At 54.0% G+C, this 16,773-nt stretch overlaps 1 protein-coding gene across 35 annotated transcripts; it reads right to left on the bottom strand.

Moving 5' to 3' along the window:
* Positions 1-55: 55 nt before the first annotated feature.
* Positions 56-16,068, bottom strand: WNK4 (WNK lysine deficient protein kinase 4). Of its 35 annotated transcripts, none has more exons than XR_013406770.1 (19): positions 15,297-16,063; positions 13,690-13,862; positions 12,473-12,693; positions 12,050-12,207; positions 11,462-11,550; positions 11,164-11,380; positions 9,120-9,384; positions 8,769-8,890; positions 8,480-8,538; positions 8,261-8,378; positions 7,888-8,004; positions 3,080-3,217; positions 2,457-2,511; positions 1,747-2,354; positions 1,608-1,668; positions 1,092-1,504; positions 807-1,034; positions 551-648; positions 56-435 (listed from the first exon to the last, which is right to left on the bottom strand). XR_013406770.1 is itself a non-coding variant. In XM_077971625.1 (19 exons), exons 1-19 carry the CDS (start codon positions 15,912-15,914, stop codon positions 433-435), a joined length of 3,726 nt encoding a protein of 1,241 aa, XP_077827751.1. In that variant the 5' UTR covers positions 15,915-16,068; the 3' UTR covers positions 56-432. The 35 variants fall into 35 exon arrangements, 34 of the variants coding, with proteins under 34 accessions (XP_077827751.1, XP_028692349.2, XP_028692351.2 ...); XM_077971625.1 differs by having other exon boundaries at positions 807-1,006; positions 1,096-1,504; positions 1,747-2,351; positions 15,297-16,068; XM_028836516.2 differs by having other exon boundaries at positions 551-676; positions 807-1,006; positions 1,096-1,504; positions 8,261-8,405.
* Between the last annotated feature and the right edge of the window lie 705 nt (positions 16,069-16,773).

The raw sequence follows: 16,773 nt of genomic DNA, 5'->3' as shown, positions 1-16,773 counted from the left end.
CCACAAGGCTTTGCTCCCCAATTCCTAAGGCATGGCATATGGATTCACGGCATCCTTGTTTCCAGCATTTTTATTGGTTGCTGCTAATGTGGTGTGAGCATATCACCTACACTCTCCCAGCTGGGAGTGGGCCCCTCTAGAAGCATCTGGGCTTGGGCGGGATTGCTTAGTGGTTGACTCTTGGCAGGGGAGAGGGGCTAGAGATGAAGATGGTAGGCTGCAGGACTAACACCTCCACACAGCAAACAGTTCACATATGTTTGGCTCTTCACTATAATGGAGCTGCACTCTCCATGCCCTCCGGCCTTCTACCCCTTCAGTGCTGGGATCTTCCTTGCTCAGTTGTGTTGGTCAGAAAAGCATCAGATTCTGAGAACACAAGCTCCATGGTGGGCCCTGGTGTGGGGGAGATACATGGCTTCTGTTCTGAATTCACTGGAGGGAAAAGAAAAAGTGATGAAGAAACCTCCAAGGTGGGAGGATGGCGAAGCTGCAGCCAGGTACCATTCCCTGATTCCCTGGGCTCCCCCTCCCTTGGGCCCGCCCTCACCATCCTGCCAACATCCCCGGCGAATGTCACCCCCTTGCTTGCCCGCTGCTCCTGGGAGCCGGTGCTGCTGCCACTCAGGGAGTTCCTTCGCATGATGCCTGGGAGCAGGATGGGGGAGGGAGAGCACTAAGTGAGGAAAGGGGAGGTGGGGAGAGGGGGTCTATTCCCCTGGGGCAGACCCCCAGGACCTGGAAAAAAACAGTAGACAGGAAGGGGTCTCAGGGAAAAGATGAAAGCTGGGTGACTGCAGTCTCACCAGGGCCTGGGGGCTCAGAGCGCTGTAGGCTGTTGCGGCGGGAGGTGGGGAAGCTGCCCTTGGAGAGGCGGCGCTGGCGGCTGGACAGCATAGCAGCTGGGGCCACAATACCCGGTGGGGGCTGCTTCCCCAGCCGGCTGTACAAATCTTCAATTTCTTTTTTCTGTAGTGTCTGTAGTGTTTCCACCTCTGACAAGTGCCTGAGGATGCACGGAGGGCATGAAAGGGCTAGCCACACACCATGCTCTCCCAGGTTCACCTCTCGCTCCTCCATCCTCCCCAGACTCACTTCTGCCGAAGACTCTGCAGCTCAGCCCAGAACTCCTCATCTTCCCCACTGCTTTCCGACTCCTCGCTGCTCAGACACAGGCTGTTGTAGGAGTAGTTCATCCACACTGGGCTGGGATGGCTCAGGGGTGGGGGGCTGCCCCCAACTTGGGGTTCCTTCCCATCATCTCCTTCCTCCTCAACTCCAGCCCCCAGACCCTCAGCTGCACGGTCGCTCTCAGCCAGAGCTTCCCTGGTCTCTGGCCCGGCTCCAGCACTGTCCTCTGTGTCTGAGCTCTCTGAAGTAAGCTGAGGGGTTGAAGGTTTCGGAGAACCGGAGAGAGTGGGGGATGTTGGCTGCAGGGGAAGAGGCTCAGCTGGTTCCTTGGATGAAGTCACTTGGAAACGCCCAACAAGCTGCGGCTTTCCCTCTGTAGGGCGACGAGGAAGAAGGCATGAGGAAAGGAGAGCAGTGACAGGAGAGACCATGAGTAGGGATAATGGCAGGGGAAGGTCAGTGGTCAGAGGCCTCACCTTCAGAGATGGGCGCCAGCCTGGCTTCCCCTGGGAGAGGCCGAGCAGGAGGTGGCGAGGCCTAGAAAGTGTGGGGCCATGAGAAGGGAAGAGTGCAGAGTGGAGTCTCCCTAATCATCCCTCTTGGTTTTCTACTCACCTCATTCTCCACCTCAGCTGTGTGGGGTGAAGGACTCTCCTGGCCACCAGGAGCAAGGGGAGGGGGAAGCGGCAGGCTAGGGAGGGGACTAGGAGGGGCTGGAGGAGATTGGGAAAGGAGCCCGGGTGAGGGGGACAGCAGGGACTGGGCCACAGTCATCACAGCCAGTGAGAATGCACTAGCCAGAGAGAGGAGAGGGGCTGCTGTGGTGGAGGGGAGGGAAGAAGTGGAGGGGCATGGAGGAAAGAAAGGGGGACTAAGAGTGACCTGAGAACAAGTGGGAGAGAATGTAGGTGGAGAAGTCATGGGGAGAGAACTCCGGGGAAACTGAGAGAGTGGGACTGGAAACTCAGGTGTGCTGGAGGAGAATGGAAGTGGAGAGCTGGTGGGGTGTGGAGAGGGATTTGAGGAGACCTGGGAAGAAATGGGGGAGAATGGGGAAGGGCTAGGATGACATGGGGGAGAAGCGATGGGGAAGATGGGACCTGGGAAAATGGGGGTTCCAGGGGAAAATGGGTTTCCAGGAGACAAAGGAGTTCCAGGAGAAGATGAGGTGGAGAAGGCTGCCCAGCTCCTGTGCTCCAGGGAGTTGCTGCTCTGGAGCTCTGCTAGGAAGGAGGGTATGTTGAGACCACGGTCCCACATGCCCTGTGCCCTTCCCAGGAGCAACCCCAAGGGTTGGGATGAGCAAGGACAGAATCAGTACATACCATTGGATGGGTCTGGGAGGGGGATGGGCAGGGCAGGTAATGGTGCTGGCTCCTCCTGAGGCAGAGAAAGGAGTCCACAGTCACAGTGGGGAAGAGCAGTCTGAGATGGAAGGTGTCAGACTGGGGTTCCTAAGCTAGGACCCATAAACCTCTAGGAGTCTACATGAGTTTCAAGGGATTCAGAAGCATATGTGCTGAAATGTATAGAGGTAAAAGGGCATGATGTCTGCAACTCACTGTCAAGTGGTTCCGAAAAATATAGTATGTATGCACACATACAGAGGGGAGAGGAAGAGAGATGATGATGCTAAGGTGGCAAAACACTAACAATTGGCAAATCTGGGCAAAGGGTATACAGGGGTTCTTTATACAATTCTTGCAACTTCTCTCCACAAGTCTGAAATTATTTCAAAATAATGAGTTAAAAGAAAAGTATGTATTGAACAAGTTTTCCAGAACAAGAGGCGATGGCTTTCATCATATTCTCAAATGGGGTAAGAGCCACTGTTTTAGGGTCCCAGAGATGAAGAGGAGTGAGATCCAAGGGGACCGCTGAAGGCAGAGAGTAATGAACCCTGGAGCAGAGAGTCCATTTCCCCTGGAAGTGTCCAGAGGGGTCTGACCTGGGGGCTTAGGGTGTCTTCAGCAGCCTCCATGGGGCCAGTGTCTCTCTTCAACAGGGTCTCCACTCGCTGGATAATCTCCCGAATCCGTCTGAGAAATCCATCTTGCTCCGAGGGCAGAATGAACTCGTTATACACCTGGCGAGGGTCAATAGGATGGGGAGGGAGAGCTTGTTATCTCTCTCATCCCTCTCCCCCTGCTTCTCATCTTTAAAAATCAGGCCAGGTATGGTGGCTCACGCCTGTAATCCTAGCACTTTGGGAGGCCGAGGCGGGCAGATCACCTGAGGTCAGGAGTTCAAGACTAGCCTGGCCAACATAGTGATACCCCATCTCTACTAAAATACAAAAATTAGCCGGGCATGATGTTGGGGCCTGTAATACCAGCTACTCGGGTGGCTGAGATGGGAGAATCACCTGAACCTGGGAAACGGTGGTTGCAGTGAGCCAAGATCGCACCACCACACTCCAGCCTGGCAACTGAGCAAGACTCCCGTCTCAAAAAAAATAAAAATAAAAAATCCACCCTTCACACTACTGCTTCTGCCAGCCACCAACCTAAAACAAGTAAATGCCTATTGTGTTCCAGGCACTGTGTGGTGTAAGGAGAAATAAGCCTAGAAGGAAAGGTGCTAACATTCATAGGATGCATATATATGCCAGCTGCTTTGCATATATTATCACATTTAACACCACTAACTTCCTGGGGCCCATATTAATATCACTGTGGTAGAATTAAGATAACCAATGCTCAAAGAGGTTAAGTTCCGTCTGCCTAAGGTCACCGGATTTAAACCCACATCTACCTAAAGCCAGAGCCTGAGTTATCTTCACTGCTGCCTCACATGCTTTTGGACACAATTTCTGCCCCATAGGGTTTATAAAGTATAACACACAGGCCCACATACACCCATCCCACAAAGTTAAGTCAAAATAAGGCAATCAATGGCAAATGTCACATTCAAATCCATGAATACCTATTGAGCACCTACTATGCGCAGGCATTGTGCTGGGTACTGTGGGAATACAGGGGAGCATGAAACAAGGTCCTAGTCTTAACAAAGCCCAAAACTTAGTGGAGGAGATACATAAATACATAATTAAACCTACTGCAAGGCAGCCTGTAATAGGTAAGGCACTTACAAGTGAGATATAGATAGAAATGCTGTTCCAGGGTTGCGGGTGTGGGGGGGTGGAAAGGCAGAGTTGTTTAATGGGTATAGAGTTTCAGATTTGCAAGGAAAGAAAACCCCTGGAGATCTGTTTCACAGCAATGTGAATATACTTAACATTGCTGAACTGTGCACTTAAAAATGGTTACGGTGGTCAATTTTACATTTATGTTTTTTAATCACAATTTTTAAAAATGCTATTCCAAAGGCAGAATACCACACTGGGGATGGGGGGAAGCTGGGACACTTTCACAGAGTAAGTCTTTGGAGCTGAACATTGACAGATGAGAAAAGCAACCTCTATTGAGGACCTACCATGTGTGGACACTTCTATATTACATTGTATCACATCAGAACATCTTTGCAAAACAAATATTATCATCTGCATTTTACTTATATGCAACTGAAGTTTACAGAGGTTAAGAAACTTGCCCAAGTTCATTGGATTAGTAAATAACAGAGCTGAAGTTTGAACTTAGGTATTATATGAAAGCGATCCCTTCCTCCATTGCAGGCTGTTCACCAGCAAGAGAAGAGCAGTCTAGGCAGAGAGAACAGTGTAGTAGCTTTGAAGCATGCAAGGCATGGTACATTATTATTATTATTTTTATTTATTTATTTATTTATTGAGACTGAGCCTTGCTCTATTACCCAGGCTGGAATGCAGTGGCATGATCTCGGCTCACTGCAACCTCACCTCCTGGGTTCAAGATATTCTCCTGCGTCAGCCTCTCGAGTAGCTGGGACTACAGGCGCCTGCCACCACACCCAGCTAATTTCTATATTTTTAGTAGAGACAGGGCTTCATTATGTTGGCCAGGCTGGTGTCGAACCTCAAGTGATCCACCTGCCTTGGCCTCCCAAAAGTGCTGGGATTACAAGCATTAGCCACAACGCTGGCCTATTCAATCTTTTTTTCTTTCTTTTTTCTTTTCTTTTTTCTTTTTTTCTTTTTTTTTTTGAGACAGAGTTTCACTGTTGTTGCCCAGGCTGGAGTGCAATGGTGTGATCTCGGCTCACCGCAACCTTCACCTCCCGGGTTCAAGTGATTCTCCTGCCTCAGCCTTATGAGTAGCTGGGATTACAGGCGTAAGCCACCACGCCTGGCATGGCCTGTTCTTAAAATAGTGAGGACTCAAGCGTAGCTGAGTGTGCTGTGAATTTTAAAGGCTTTGGAATTTGAACCTTACTCTACAATCACAAGTAGCCACTAAATAATTTCGGGTGAAAATCAACAGATCAGATCCAAGTCTCAGGAGAACCCTGCTGCAGAGGAGTGGAGGGAGGACTGGGTAAGGAGAGAAAAGAGGGCAAAGGACTCTGGATGCATGGGGTGGGGTCACTTTGGCTGTGCAGAATCAGAGGGGGCTTGAAAGCCCAATACAGAAGGCTCTAAGAGTGAGAGCCCCTGAAGCAGGTGGAGGCAGAGGCAGGAAGGCACCCAACCTCTCCAGAGGCCTGTTTTGAAACCTGTGTGGCTGGAGGGAAGACTCTGAAAGGGTCAAGTGGTTTGATGGAAGGTGATGAGCCTTGTGTGCCAGGTGATATTGTGTCTTTGTCCTGGACACAAGGTGAATGACATGATGGAGGAGATGCTTTAGAGAGGGCTCCTAATACCTGGCGTTTCTCCCATTCCTTTCCCTCCTTCACCCCAGGGGCTGGCATCCACCACCTCCACTCCACTGAAACTGGTCTCCCACAAAGATCTCCTAACAAAAGGCAGTGTGGTCTTGCCTGAGGATTCACCCTATGCCACCTCCTTGAAACTCTCTCCTCACTCAGTTTTGACTAACTTCCTCCTACCTCTGTGGCTTCATCTCTGTGTCCTTCCATGACCTACCCTGCCGCTTCCCACTCCAGAACTGGTGGTATGCACTGAAACACACTCTGCAACCCTCTGTGTCTCTGGCTTTGCAGGCTCATCTCCCTTCACTCTCAACTCTGTACTGACCACTCCTCCATCCACCTCTCTCCAGCCCTGCCTGACCCATATCCCTCAGCTATGGAGGATCTTGTCTTGGCTGTCCCTTCTTCACTCAAGCTCATCATGACCTCTTAAAAAATTCTTTCATTTCTAACTTCCTCTCTCCTTTGGTCACCTACTCTCCTACTCTCCTTTGGTGGCCTACAAGTTGTCCTTGACATCCCTTCTCCCTAACTCCCTATCATATCAACTTAGCAAATATTTATTGAGCATCTACTATGTACTATGTTCTGTACTACGTCAGTAGGTTACTGGATTACAGAGTAACTTATTTTCCCGAAACAACCCTCAGATTCACCCTTTCTCCTCTTCCCTCCCATAAGCTACTCTCTCCTTTGTCCACAGGTGGTTTCCTGGGTCTACCTCCCAGGTATTTTCCCTCCCTTCCCCTAACCCCCTTCCATATCCTATGGCAGATGGTCTTCACAAAGCCTACTGTCACCATGTTACACTCTGCCTTTTTTTTATTTTTATTTTTATTTTTTGAGACAAAGTTCACTCTGTCTCCCAGGCTGGAGTGCAGTGGCATGATCACAGCTCACTGCAGCCTTGACCTCCCAGGCTCAAGTGATCCTCCCACCTCAGCCTCCCAGGTAGTTGGGATGACAGGCATGTGCCACCACACATGGCAAATTTTTAAAATTTTTTGTATAGATAGGGTCTCATTATATTTCCCAGGGTGGTCTTGAACTCCTGGGTTCAAGCAATCCTCCTACTTCATCCTCCCAGAGTGCTGCGATTACAGGTGTGAGCCACTGGAACCAGCCCACTCTGCCTATTTATTTATTTTTAGACAGAATCTCACTCTTGTCACCCAGGCTGGAGTACAATGGCGCGATCTCGGCTCAATGCAACCTCCGCCTCCCGGGTTCAAGCAATTCTCCTGCTTTAGCCTCCTGAGCAGCTGGGACTACAGGCATACGCGACCAGGCCCGGCTAATTTTTCTATTTTTTAGTAGAGACGGGGTTTCACCATGTTGGCCAAGCTGGTCTTGAACTCCTGACCTTGGGTGATCCGCCCACCTCAGCTTCCCAAAGTGCTGAGATTACAGGCGTGAGCCACTGCACCTGGCCTCTGCCTAACTCTTAACATTGTCTATTTTATAATCTGGACCCACTTTACCTACCCAGCTTCACTCCCCGCAACTCTCCTGTAGGAATCTTTACTTCTAATGATAGTGATTCCCTCATGAAGCCCTCCCAGCTCCATATTCCAAGTCACTCTCTAATTGGAATGCCTTTGTTTATGCTGTCCCTGCATAGGGACACCCTTCACAGCCTTTCCACCCTTCACGGCCTTTCTGGCCCATCTGCCAAGGTCCTGGGTAAGCCCATTGCCCCTGCTGCCCAGTCCATCCTTCACCTACAGCCACAGTATTGCACGTCTACCAGGCACTTACACATAGCACTTGTGTGTACCCGGTCAATGTGAGTCTCAAATTCCTCCAGCTGAGAAGCCAAACCTCCCTGGATAAACAGAAATCTCCCCCCAAAACAAGGGCTGAGACGTCTTCAGTGTCACTGTGCTAAGTGTCAACCAGAGATTTAAAAACCCTTGCTGTCGGATCAGTGGGTTTCAGCCCCAGTGGACATCCGGAAGGAGACTCTTGTTCCAGATCCAAATACTCTGTCCTCATCTCTCTCCCCCTCACCATGGCAGCTGCAATCTCTTCCGGGCTGTCCCCATCCAGATCAAATCGGAAGGTCACCATCTTGCTGTTATGGGTCTGTAGCTGGCACTCAACCACTCTGTCATTCTGGTCTGAGACCTTCAGATTCAAAGTCAGCAGAGGGGAGGAAGTCAAGCCCTCTGTCATCATGCTGTGTCTCCACCCTAACCCAGCCAAGTGACAGCAGCCACAATGGACTTGGAGATAAGTAGATCCCACCCCTAAAGTCTGGTCGCCTCTTGAGTACCAGTCACACACTGCTTCTCCCCTTTTCTGGGTGACGCCCCCGGCTTTCCCCTGACACTCCCCTCCTGGCCCTGTAGGTTACTCCCTATCTCCTGTACTCCATCCTTACACTAGTGACCCGCAGCCGGGATCGGGGTCTGCGCCGGAGATTCCTCCCTGGGTGTCTCCTCATTTGTCCCATCCCTTCTCCCACATCGCTAAGGCCTGAAGCTGCATCTGAGGCATAGCTGGTAAAGAGAAAGGAGACAGAATGACTGTCAGAGCAGACATTGAGACCCCAGTGTCCCAAGTGTCTCACCCTGGCACCCCAACTTGTACTAGAACATACCTGTCCCCAGGGGAAAAGTCACTTCCAGGGCCAGAACGTGGAATGGATAGGGCAAAAGCCTGAAACAGGATAAGGGTTCATGAGGTTAGGGGAAGATAACTGTTGCAATCTAGGGAGATGGTGTCAAGGATGCTGGAAGGATATTAGGGAGATAGAATTAGGGAAAAGGAGGACAAGAATGGTAGATTTCCAGGGACATAGGGCTGGATCATGAGATTGGGTTTCACAAGGAGGGAGATAGGTCATAGGCTTGGAATGGCTGGGAGTCCCCCATGCAACCCCCTCTCACCGAGGGCAGGCAGAGATGGGACTCAGCTGGGCTAGATGGCACCCCCCCAGGGGGCTGAAGGGCAGGGTCTGAGGCATCCAGGAAGCCGGAGGAGCTGAGGTAGCCATCAGTCTCGCAATCCGCTGGTTGGGGAGGGAGGGGATCAAAAAAAGGGGAAATGAAAGGGAATAGTGGCAGAGGAGGGGGCTGCCTAAGCAAGGAGGGGCCTGGAGCTGTGGGAGAGTTCCTTCCTGGAGGGAGCTTCATGGCTAGAGGTGGAAGGCAGGGTGACTGCGGCGGGGGTGAATTTCTGGGTTTGGGGCAGAGTCCAAGGTGTTCTGGGACCTATGTCTCAAGATCAGGGTGACTTACAGGTGGTAGATGAGTAGCTGGCGTGGCGGAAAAGGAAGGGCTGGTGCTGGTCTGCCTCTGGCTCCTCAGGTTCAGGGGGGAAAGCACTGGGGGGACCGGGAGCCATGGGCACAGTTGCTGGTGGAGGTCCTGGCTCTGGTGGGAGTGCCTCCAATTCCCTTGCTTTACGCAGCTTCTCACGCTTTCGCTGGATGGCGGCAACCCGTTCACGTACTGCACGGGCCACTGGCTGGTAATCGGCTTCACAGACCAAGCCCAGAGCTACCTGGAGTTGGGGTGGGGGATGAGGAACACAGCTTGGGACCCCCTCTCAAAGATCCATCAGGACACCTTCTTGGGAACTCCGGGATATGGGAGGAAGGAAACCAACACTTACTGATGACCCACTATGTCTGCTAACTGGCAGCTCCTTACATTATCATCATTAGATCCTCCAAACAACCTTGTGGGATAAACCTTACCATTCCATTTTAGAGATTAATGAATTGACCAGTTCATAGTTATACAGTAAGTCAGTGGTTTCCAATGGGAAGAAGAGATGTTTGGCAATATCTAGAGACATTTTTAGTTGCCACAACTCAAAGGTAGATGCTATTGAATCTAGTGAGTAGAAGCCAGGGGTTCTTCTCAATATCCTACAATGTACAGGGCAGTCCCTAAAACAAAGATGCCAACAGTACCAAGGCCAAGAATCCCTTGTCAGCAATGGATCAAGATTGGATCTCCATGATATGGAGACCTGCTCTAAATTTCTAACACATTCTCAGGTTCTTGTCCCACCGTAGGTGGTCTCCACCCTTGCAACAGTCATGTCTGTATTAAGAATCCCATACTCAGCCGGGCACGGTGGTTCACACCTGTAATCCCAGCAATTTGGGAGGCCAAGACAGGTGGATCACTTGAGGTCAGGAGTTCGAGACCAGCCTGGCCAACATGGTGAAACCCCGTCTCTACTAAAAAATACAAAAATTAGCTGGGCATTGTGGCTCGTGCCTGTAATCCCCGCTATTGGGGAGGCTAAGGCAGGAGAACTGCTTGAACCCAGGAGGCGAAGGTTGCAATGAGCTGAGATAGTGCCACTGCACTCCAGCCTGGATGACAGAGTGAGACTCCATTATTCCCCAAAAAGAATCTCATACTCCCTTCAGGACTTCCTAAGCCAGTCCCCAGGCGTCTGCCCTTGCATCTTATGCCTCTCCCCTTCTACCAGCTTCCATTCATCACCTCCTCTTTCCTTTTAGCCACAAGCTTTGCTGAGTGAGTAAAGGAGGTGGGGAAGGGTAACCTGATTTAAAATCTGAACCACCTCAGTTTCAATCCAGCTCTTCCACTTACCTACTTGGGGCAGTGGACAAGGTATTCAACCTCTCTAAATTTCCATTTCCTTATCAACAAGTTGAGATAAAACTGCCCCCTATGCAGGATGGGTAGCAAAGATCAAATGCATGTGAAAGTGCTTTAAGCCATGTACAGATGTGGGCTATTAATGAGCTCTTACTATGTGCCAAGCACTGCCAGGGATAGAAGAATCAATAAACACAGTCTCTGCCCTCAGGGAGTTTATAGTCTAGTGGAGAAGAAAGATAGGAACTTATTCAGGTCTAAGACAGGACCGATAGTGGGGAGTGATGTAACAGAGAACTTGCTGAAGTGGAAAGAAGCATTTAAGTTTGACTCCAGAGGGGATGGCTTCCCGAAATCGATGGTTCTGATCATATTGGAAGAAAAAGAAAAAGAACAAGGGGGAGGCAGGAAAGAAGGAAAAGATAAATTGGCAAGAAGGGCATTCCAGGAAGAACAGATCAGCTGGAGGTAAAGCAGGGATGCTGGAGGACCCAGGGCTCCCTCTGTAAAGGAAAACTGGGTGTGGGTGCAGGTAAGTTAGGGCTGGAGAGGTAGGGAGACGCTGCAGGAGATTCTGAGAGGAGTAAGGTGCCCCGCCCCCATCGCTGCCACGCCTCCTGCGCCCCATCCCTGTTGCACTATCTCCTCGGGTCAATGCCCTTTACACGTCCACTGGCAGCACAGTCTGTCCTCCGCTCACCATCTCCTGTGCCACCTCCTCGGCCGCGTCCCGGCCCAGTTGGAACAGGAACTCGATAGCCTGGTTGTCCCGTGGGCGCCCCCCACGCCGCGCGTCCTCCATGCGCAACCAGAGCTTGAGGCCCGGCTTCTCGCCGTCGTCCTCCTCCGCTAGTTCCACATGCACACCGCGCTCCTCGCGGAAGAAGGCGTGGGCCAGGAGGTCCTGGATGGTGAACCTGAGGGTGACGCGAGGGGTTAGCCTAGCCCGCCGCGGCCCGCGGCCCTACTCTACCCATGCTCTGCCCTTTCACCCCCACCTCTCGTTCTTATCCGTGCGGATGCAGCCTTCAATGATCTCCTTCACCTCGGGTATCTTCACCTTGTAGAAGCTGTTCGGCTTTCTGCCCTGGGGGAAGGGGTTGCATGACACCTCCGGTCCTTTGATCCCCAGCTCTCGGCTTGACACCCCCCACCCCTTACTCCACTCCCGCCTTAGGCAGCTACGCGTGCAGTTGCAAAAGCCTGACTGCCACTGGAAGATGTGATTTCAAATCTCACTCCCCGCCAAGTATTTACAGTGTGACCTTGAACAAGTCTCCCGCTGTTTGTTCATCTGTAAATCGCAGGGTGGAACATTTGCCCCGCTCACCTCACAGGGCAGCTGGAAGGATTGGATGAGAGATGGGATGCGAAATCATTTGTGAACTCTTGGGAGCACCACACATATTATTCTAAATAGCGTGTACTGGAGGGGGTGCATGTGCATTCAATATCCTGTGTTCCCCAAGGCGACTCTGTCTAGCCTGTTTTCGTGCAGGCAAAGGGCACTGACTGCGGGCTGGCCGGGGCAGGAAAATGGGAAGTGGCCCTGGAATTGCCTTTCCCGCCAGTCCCATCCCTCTCACCGAAGTGACCTTGCGGTAGATTTGCGCGGCATTCTGGCACTCGGAGTACGGGTACTCAGAGGTGGCCATCTCCAGCATGCACATGCCGAACGCGTACACGTCCACGGCCTCATCGTACTTTTCCTCGTACATCTCGGGGGCCATGAATTCCGGGGTCCCTGTAGGGTCAACAGCAAGGATCAGGTTGCTGGGCACTCTGGCCTTGTCCTTCCCATTGGGCTAGGTAGCCCCAGGCAACCCTGCGAGTGCAAGTGACCCCGGCCCACAGTGGGGTTGAGGAGGGATGCCATAGGTCTCCTCAGCTCCCCTGTCATCTGGTAGTTTCGTGGACCTTGAAGGCCCTTGCTGAGGGGAGGGAGTACCTAGGTTCTCTTCTGAGGTGGGGGAGGAAGGAATGGCATGGACCCTCCTGGAGAGACGCACCGATGACACTCTTGGCAAAGGAGGCGCGCTTGAGCGTGGCCAGGCCCAGGTCCCCGATTTTGACGGAGCCAGTAGGGCCCGTGATAAAGACATTGTCGCACTTGAGATCCCGGTGCAGGATGGGAGGAACCCGGGAGTGTAGGAAATGAAGTCCCCGCAGGATTTGGCGGCTCCAGCGCTGAAGGACTCGCGGCTTCATCTCCCGGAACCGCCTCAGGTACCTGGGGGAGGGCACATAGCAAGGGTCCTGGTGGGGGACACGGCCAATGGGGAGGAGTCCCCTCACTGGGAAGTTCCCCCCTGCAGCACCCTGCTGCCGCCTCCGCATCTTCTGCCAGCATTCTCCTAGTCTATGTCTGCCTGGCCACAGGGAGAAACTGAGTCAGGGGGTGTGGTGGATAGACATGATGTTACCAAACGGGTTGGGAAGTAAATTGATAGGGCCGCAGCCAAGGTGCTGTGGAAGCGCAGGAAGGGATGACCAACTGCCCCAAGCATGAGGGAGGGCTTCGGAGAGGAAATACTTTTGTGTTGCATCTTGAATGATGAGTAGGAGCTCAAAGGTGAAAGGGGGAAGGGATGGAGACTTCCCAGGCAGACAGGACACTATGCTCAAAGGCACGGAAAAAGCCAGTGACAAGGCAGGGTGGGACGAGGTGCCAGGAATTTGGTGTGATTGGAACTTAGGCTAAAAATGAGGCTGTATCCCAAGGCGTCTGTGAACAGGTGAGCCTGTGTGGGCTTTATTCCAAGGCCATGGGAAACTTTGAAGGGGTTTTAAGGAGGGGAGTGACAGTTCAGATTTTCGACTGGGAAAGATCCTCCAGGCTGCAGGAAGATAGGATCGCTTAGAGGGTGGCAGAGTTTGGGAAGGCCCTTCAGGAGGCTGCTGCAGGGCTCCAGATCAGCGAGATGGCATTGAGGTGGTGGCATGGATGAAGCAGTGAAAGCCAGGTGGGGAGAGGTTAAGGAAAGACTTGGGGACAGACTGATGAGGGGGCAGAGTGGAGAGAGGGGAGTCTGGGGAGACACCCAAGTTTTTGACTGGAGTGCTGGGTGGACATTGCCACTCACCGAGGCAAAGGCTGGGTGAGAGGGAGATGATGAACCTGGTTTTACACCTGGATATTAGAGAGTTTGAGGAACCTGGGAGTTCAGGAAGCAGTGGGCACACATCCCAGTCTCCCTCTCCCCACCCACTCATGCGCAGAGCTCACGTCTTAAGTGTGCCCGAGGTCATGAGTTCGGTGACCAACACGATGCAAACCTGGCCCCTCAGCACTGACTTCCACGAATCGTAGAAGCGGACGATGTTGGGGTGCTGCAGCCCCTTGAGCATCTCCACCTCCTCTGAGAAGCGCTGCCGCTCAGCTCTAGATAGTTTCCGAGTCTGTGGGATGGGGGACGGGTGTCATGTCAGGCCCAGGACCCCCACAGAAAGGAACACCTGGAGTGGGGTTGCGGGAAGAAGTAAGGGTTGGAGCCCACAGATGGGGTGGGATTAGTGGGATCACTCGCCCAGTGGGCTGCAGACCCTGAACTCTCCAACAGTCCCCCACGTAAGCTGATCCAAGGACACACCCAACCTGGGCCTGGGGCAGCCCCCTAGACCCCCTGCTGGACACAAGCTCCTTTATGCAGCCTGGTCCCGGAGTCCTGAGCTCAATAGTGCCTTTGTGGCTGCCCAGGCCCGCCATGGGGCGGGAGGGGGCACCCGGGGGCTGGCAGTGAGCAGGCAGCAGGCGGGCAGCAGGAGACCGCGGGCAGGGAATTGGGGCCGGCAAGGGGGTTGGCCCCAGAAACTGGGAACTGCTAGATCCAGACAGAAGGCAGGAGGGATATGGAGGTTGGTACTGAGAAGGAAAGAAAAGATCCAGAACTAGGTGCCAAGAGGCCGCCCACCCCCATAGTTGTCCCGCCCCGGCTCCTCTCCCTCCCCTCACCCACCAGTTTGGCTGCCTCTCCTGGCCTGGCCCAGAGCCTGGGGCGCGGCACTGGCAGGCGCAAGGGGCGAGCCCTGTGCCAGGGCTGGAGAGGGACCCTTCCCCTAGGCTCTGTCCCCCAATCTGAATCCGAAGCTTCGGGCCCCAAGTTGACTGGGTTCTCCTAACCCATATGTAGCATGGGAGCGATGGGAGGAAGGTCTTCCTAAAGCCCATGGGCTTAGTGCCTTTAGATATGGGAGGGAAGGGAGAGCACAGGTAGGCAGTGGGATGAGGAGCAGAACTGGACTCACTCCAGAGCTGGAGCTCCCTATGTCCCCCTCCTCGCAGCTGTGAAGTCCAGAAGTCTGACTGCTCCAGAAGGGACTAGGGGGCCCCATTCTGCCACAACTGCCCTAAATCTTTTAGAGTTGGAGAGGACCCTTGCCCAGCTCCTGGCTTCCCACATCCCAGCCTCCTGGTCTGCAAACAGGTGGGGACGGGGAGGAGTGAGGGGATCAAGAGGACCAGGGTCATAACTGAGGATCTCAGGACTTAGGGGAGAGGAAGGGATTGTGGGTACCCACCAGCAGGAAACTGACCTGAACTGGATCCCCTGCCCAACTTCCCATCCTATCTTCCACCTCTCAGGGTTGAGTATGGAGACTTTAAAGTGAGAATGTTCATACCCATGGAGGAGTCACCAGACACCACCTGCCTCAGTCTCTCCTTCTGCAGCCCAGAGTCAGCCAGATCATTCAGGGCAAAGACAGCAGAGGTGTCTATAGACATTTGGAAAAATATATCCTTCCCTTGACGCTGTCTCCCCCACCCTCTGTCTCTCATCCTAAGACCTCCAGAGTCCCATCCCAAGGTGCCACCGAGGGGGCTCCCAGCCGCACCTGCAGCTCACACCAGGCCACCTCCACTGTGGTGTCGGTGTCTAGCCCTCGATACACCGTCTTGAAGGAGCCACGTCCAATCTCGATGTCAAACTTGAGGTATCGGCCATCGGGGGACGTTGCCACAGCCTGGGTCTCCATGTCCTCCTTTTCTTCCTGCTCCCGCCGCCGCTCTAGGGCCACAGCTTCAGGGACCCTCAGCGGCTCCCTGGACCCCGGGTCCACTGCAGAGTCCGGAAGCTTGGGACGCGCGGAGTCTTCTGCAGCCTTCACAGGGGCTCCCTTGGTCCACGTGCCCTCGGAGGTTTCTTTGGAGCTAGGCGGTGGGCTCCTTGCGGGGCCAGGACCAGAGGAGTCCGGAGGATCGGGGGGTTCCGGAGCGGGTGAGGGTGGCAGGGACCAAGAGCTCAGCAGCCCCAAGTCGACTGAGCTACGGCGGCTGACACGAGAAGAGCGCGGCCGAGGCTCAGCCTTCCCGGAGAAGCGGCGCGCTCGGCGAGGAGGGGGCCCGAGGCGGGGCTGCCCCGCGGTGGCAAGAGGCGGCGGGGGCCGCAGCGCCAGGTCGGCCTCAGTCTGGGACATGGGGACGGTGGCCTCCGTGGCCGGGGGTGCCAACATGAGGAAGAGCAAGGCGCCGAAGGGTAGAAAACCAGACGGCCGGAGACGAGGCGGTCTGACAGGCAGACCCGCTGGGCGCGCAGAGCTCCGGCTGAGCGGCTGGGGCCCCAGCCCCCGGCTCGGCCGGCCCCGCCCCTGACCCCGCCCCGCCCCTGACCCCGCCCCGCGGCCCGCCCTTGCCCCCCACGGCCGCCCCTCCGAGCCCGCGAGCAGCCCCTAACCTTAGTCGCCGCCCCGCCCAGCCGCGTCCCCCTGTTTCCCGAGCCCCCGGCCGCAGTCTCACTCTGAGGCCAGAACTGAGTGGGAGACCGCGGTGCGTCCTCCCGCACTAAGAGTGCACAAACCTGTTTGTGCGCGGGGGAGTGCAGGAGAGGAAGACACTCGGATCCTAGTAGGGGATTACTTAGGGGCAGGCTACCACCGGCCTGCACACCCCAGATAAGGCAGCACCACCGCCTCCTAACTGTCCGGAGTAGCCCCAGGCCGAACATACAGAAAGGACAGTGGAAAGGTCTGACGTTGTTGTCCCTCTGGTCTGCATAGGGAATGGGTGTGTGCTCCCCAGGATAAGTCCCTCCCCCAAACTGCCCGGTCATCCATCCCCTCCAGGCCACCTTGGCCGCAGCCTAGTCCTGGCCAGAGTGGCTGTTTTTGCAATGTGGGCTCTCCTTCCTCCCTTTCTGTTTGCCAAAGTCTCCAATAAACCAAAGTCCACATCCGGCTTGCCCCCTCAGCTCCCCCTGGCCACAGTTACCCCACCCAGACCAGATGGATGGAGGGAGGGGCTTCAGAGTAGTTCAGGACTTCCATGGGGGAGACGGTGAGGGAAGGGGGAGCCCTTAAGTGACTCCAATTCAGA

The sequence above is a fragment of the Macaca mulatta genome, chromosome 16 (assembly GCF_049350105.2).
Source record: "Macaca mulatta isolate MMU2019108-1 chromosome 16, T2T-MMU8v2.0, whole genome shotgun sequence".
Taxonomy (NCBI): Eukaryota; Metazoa; Chordata; class Mammalia; order Primates; family Cercopithecidae; genus Macaca; species Macaca mulatta.
Note: the sequence above shows the minus strand (reverse complement) of the source record. Positions and strands in the feature narration are given on the sequence as shown.